At 35.6% G+C, this 3,558-nt stretch overlaps 1 protein-coding gene across 1 annotated transcript; it reads left to right on the top strand.

Moving 5' to 3' along the window:
* Positions 1 to 717: 717 nt before the first annotated feature.
* On the top strand, positions 718 to 3,245 carry LOC103806003 (DNA polymerase alpha catalytic subunit-like; the record flags this gene model as incomplete). The annotated part of the gene is made up of 3 exons (XM_009078672.1): positions 718 to 778; positions 1,250 to 1,431; positions 3,114 to 3,245. Coding segments are annotated over exons 1-3 (375 nt in total), but the record flags the coding sequence as incomplete, so codon positions are not given.
* Positions 3,246 to 3,558: the final 313 nt, after the last annotated feature.

Raw genomic sequence — 3,558 nt, forward strand, 5'->3', positions numbered from 1 at the left:
CTTACCAGTTCTTTTATGTAAAGATAATCTGTATCTGCATGTGTAACATAACTATTTTATGAGTGCAGTAATATTTGTGTAGTTTGAGTGTTATTCCCAAACATTAAGTCTCACAGTACAGTGTAGTAAGGTTAAGCTTCACTTTCTGTTTGTAGTCTTTCTTGCACTTTCTGTTGGAATTATTACATTTTTTACTGGAAGTTGTACAAGATGTGGGTTAATCCATGGAAATCTGCTACTGGCTTACTTTTTGACTGTTAAAAATATTTTTTAAAGTGCTTCTCTGATCTTTTCTTAGTAATAAAGTAAGCTCTAGTTTTCTGCATGTTGCTTCGACATGCTCATTCGATTATTTTTTTTTTTTTTCCTAACATGTGCTATTTGCCAGAGTTAACAAAAAAAACTGTAAATGAGATGCATGGACTTTTAAAAGGTTGCACATGACAAAGGGTGACAAAACCCGTGGATTTTTATTAAGTTTACTTTGGCAGTCTTATTGCTAGGGCAGTGAACTTCGTGCTTACTTGCTTATTTACTTATTTGTGGTTGAATCAGTATTTTTAGGATCGCTTTTGTGTATTTATTTGTTTAAAATCTTGAGTTCTGGCAATCAAAAATAAAGCATTTTGTCTCCAGCGCTGCCGTTTTAAATGCTGCTGCTGAATTTTAACCACTGCATTAGATTGAAACCTACATGCTGTTAACCACTGAGCCAAAATGAAATCGACCACTGCATTGAAATCAGAGTTGGCAGTTGTATACGGACTTGAAGGAGTTGGTAATAGCAGTGCACCCGCGTTTCTTTAATGGGGTTTTTATCCTCTGTTTTTGGTTTTAATGGTGCCATTTTGATTTAAAGACTCTTGCTTAATAACCATGCACATTTTTATAGAAATATTTTCTATGTAACTTAAGAAAATAACAATAAAGCTATCCGTTAGGAGTGGTTTCCTCAGAAACAAAATGTTCCCGTGCATACTCCCCTGATAATGCAGTGTGCTTGTTTTATTTATAAAGCAATCTTGCGTAAGGAGATAAGTAAGATTTCTTCATGTTTTGTGAACCTTTATTCATGGTTAAAAATTGTGGAATCTGTTTTATAGAGGAAGTTTTGCTAAGGAGAGATTTTCAGCTTCTGAATTTACATTTTGTAACTTTCTTTTGAATCTGCTTCACCAAGCATATGAAAAATAAGCTGCTTGCATGGTTGACCTCTTAGTCTTTTGAAATTTTTGTTTCTTATTAATAGGACTGGATCCCTCCCAATTCAGAGTCCATCACTGTTACCATAAAGATGAGGAGAATGATGCCTTGGTTGGTGGCCCAGCTCAGCTCACTGATGAGGAGAAGTATAGGGATTGCGAAAGATTCAAGTTTTGCTGCCTCAAATGTGGAACAGAAAATATTTATGACAATGTCTTTGATGGTTCGGTTAGTTGGTTTTTTGTTTCATTTCTGCTCATCGGTGAGGGAGAAAAATATTTGTAGAGAGAACGGCTGTTCAGATGGGATTCATATGATGCAGGAGAAGATACCATATTGTTTCAGTCCCACTATTTATAGCTTTGGAACAGAAATTTGCTGATAGGATAGTGCTGAAATATTTTCCCCATTTTTGCATTTCAGCTGTGTTGTCTAGCGGAACATGTGAGATTATCTGGCTTCATTAATCTGTTTGCCCACAGTCCTGAATGATTGTTGCTGTAACTTTGTTGAAGAATCCTTATCGTAACACCTTAGTAACTTCCAGTTCTCTATTTAATATAACTTTCTTAGAGCAATGGCAATTTCTTATCCTAAATCATATTAATTGGAACAAAGTGTTCTTTAACCTTGTATTTATCTTGCTGCATCCCACCTCCCTTCTTGGCAGTAAGGTTTTTCTGTGTTATCTTCTGTCTTTGTGAATTGAACATAAAAAGTCAGGGGTACATTCTTGTTGAGAAGTTCTGCCAAAAATGTATCTCTGACCTTGGATCACAACTTGAAAGAGGGCCAAGTATTTAACTCTGCAGCGATGTTATGTATGCATTAGTCACTGGCAAATTAGTGAGCTTCAGAGTAGTGAAAACCTTGAAACTGAAAGCAAGTAAATCTTTTATCTAAATTAAAAGTAATTATTTTAAGTTAATTTGGACAAACAGCAGATGTTTTTCATTTTTTTGAATCAAAATAGAGCAGTCTTTGGAAGCAAGTAAGAGGAAAGGACATACAAATCGAGTGATACTTTGTGAATCCTTGACTTTTGTTCATTGCAGCTGTAAATAAGACAGTTAATTGCATGTAGGCTTGACAACTTGCAGATGGGCTAACTGGAGAGAAGTGGATGTCAAACTCTTAAAAAATTAAAATATCCCCACCACCAAACAACAAAAATTCTGAAACCAAACTAAAACCCCCTATGTTTTTCCTGGGAAAAATGTATTCCACCTAGAATTCCAACTTAGTGCTGTGGGTGGGGATTTAGCCAAGATGTCTCACAACAGCTAAGTCTTACCTTGAAAGAAAGTTTTCTAAAAGTTGTATAACTGTCCAGCCTACCAGATTGTTCCTGTATTAATGAGAATTCAACTAACTTAATTTCAGCTGTTTACACAGCAATTTGGTCTTGAAAGTAAGGGAATGGGTTGGGGCAAAACTGTAAGAGCTATTCTTTGAACCTGGAGGAAATAAAAGATGATCATGTGATTCTTGTTTAATGAGATTTGGCTCTACAGCCTCGTTGGTAATTTCACAATTAGTACCTATAAGTTTGATTTAAATGTTCTGATCAGTGGAATGAGGCAGAACTTTGATGTCCCTGATAAAACAGCAAACCTGTGTTGTTTGAGCATGATTTGTCCACAACATCTTTTTTTGAATTATTAACGTTGTGGCAAGTGAAGAATCATGCTCTCCAAAAGACTGTTCATTAAGAAAATGGGAAAACTGTGGGTCACAGGTATCTTCATATGGGTGTGGCCAGCTGTGATGGGAAGAAAGAAGACTTAGATATTATAGGCCTTTTAAGACTATTACTTTTAAAAATACATATATATCTAAACTCCTGTGCTAACTTTTGCCACCATCATCTGTTGTAATGATATGTGCTGTTTTTACACTTCTGCTTTCAGGGGCGATTTATTGAACCCAGCCTGCAAAGGTGCAGTAAGACTGAATGTGAAGAGCCTCCTTTCAACTCTGTGGTTCAAATGAACAACAAGTTACTGCTGGATATTAGACGCTATCTCAGAAAATATTACAGTGTAAGTATTCAGAAAATACTCTGCCCTGCGAAATGAGTGTTCTATGTAGTGCTGAATTTTTACTGACTGTCTTATTTTGTAATTTTTTTTAAATGGTGCAAGGTAATAGCATGCAACACCAAACCCCAACTTTATGAAAATAATCCAATCAATTACTTCAAATATTAATTTAGAATGTTTGTTTTCTCAGTTCAGTCTCAAGTTAGGATGGTAAGATGCATTTAAGTTTTCCTAGCTGGTATGTTGTCAGCGTTATTACAGACATTGTGGCTCCCTGTTTTCCAGATTTTTAGCCAGAGAGTTGATTATCTCA

This window comes from Acanthisitta chloris, unplaced genomic scaffold, assembly GCF_000695815.1.
Source record: "Acanthisitta chloris isolate BGI_N310 unplaced genomic scaffold, ASM69581v1 scaffold45187, whole genome shotgun sequence".
Classification (NCBI taxonomy): Eukaryota; Metazoa; Chordata; class Aves; order Passeriformes; family Acanthisittidae; genus Acanthisitta; species Acanthisitta chloris.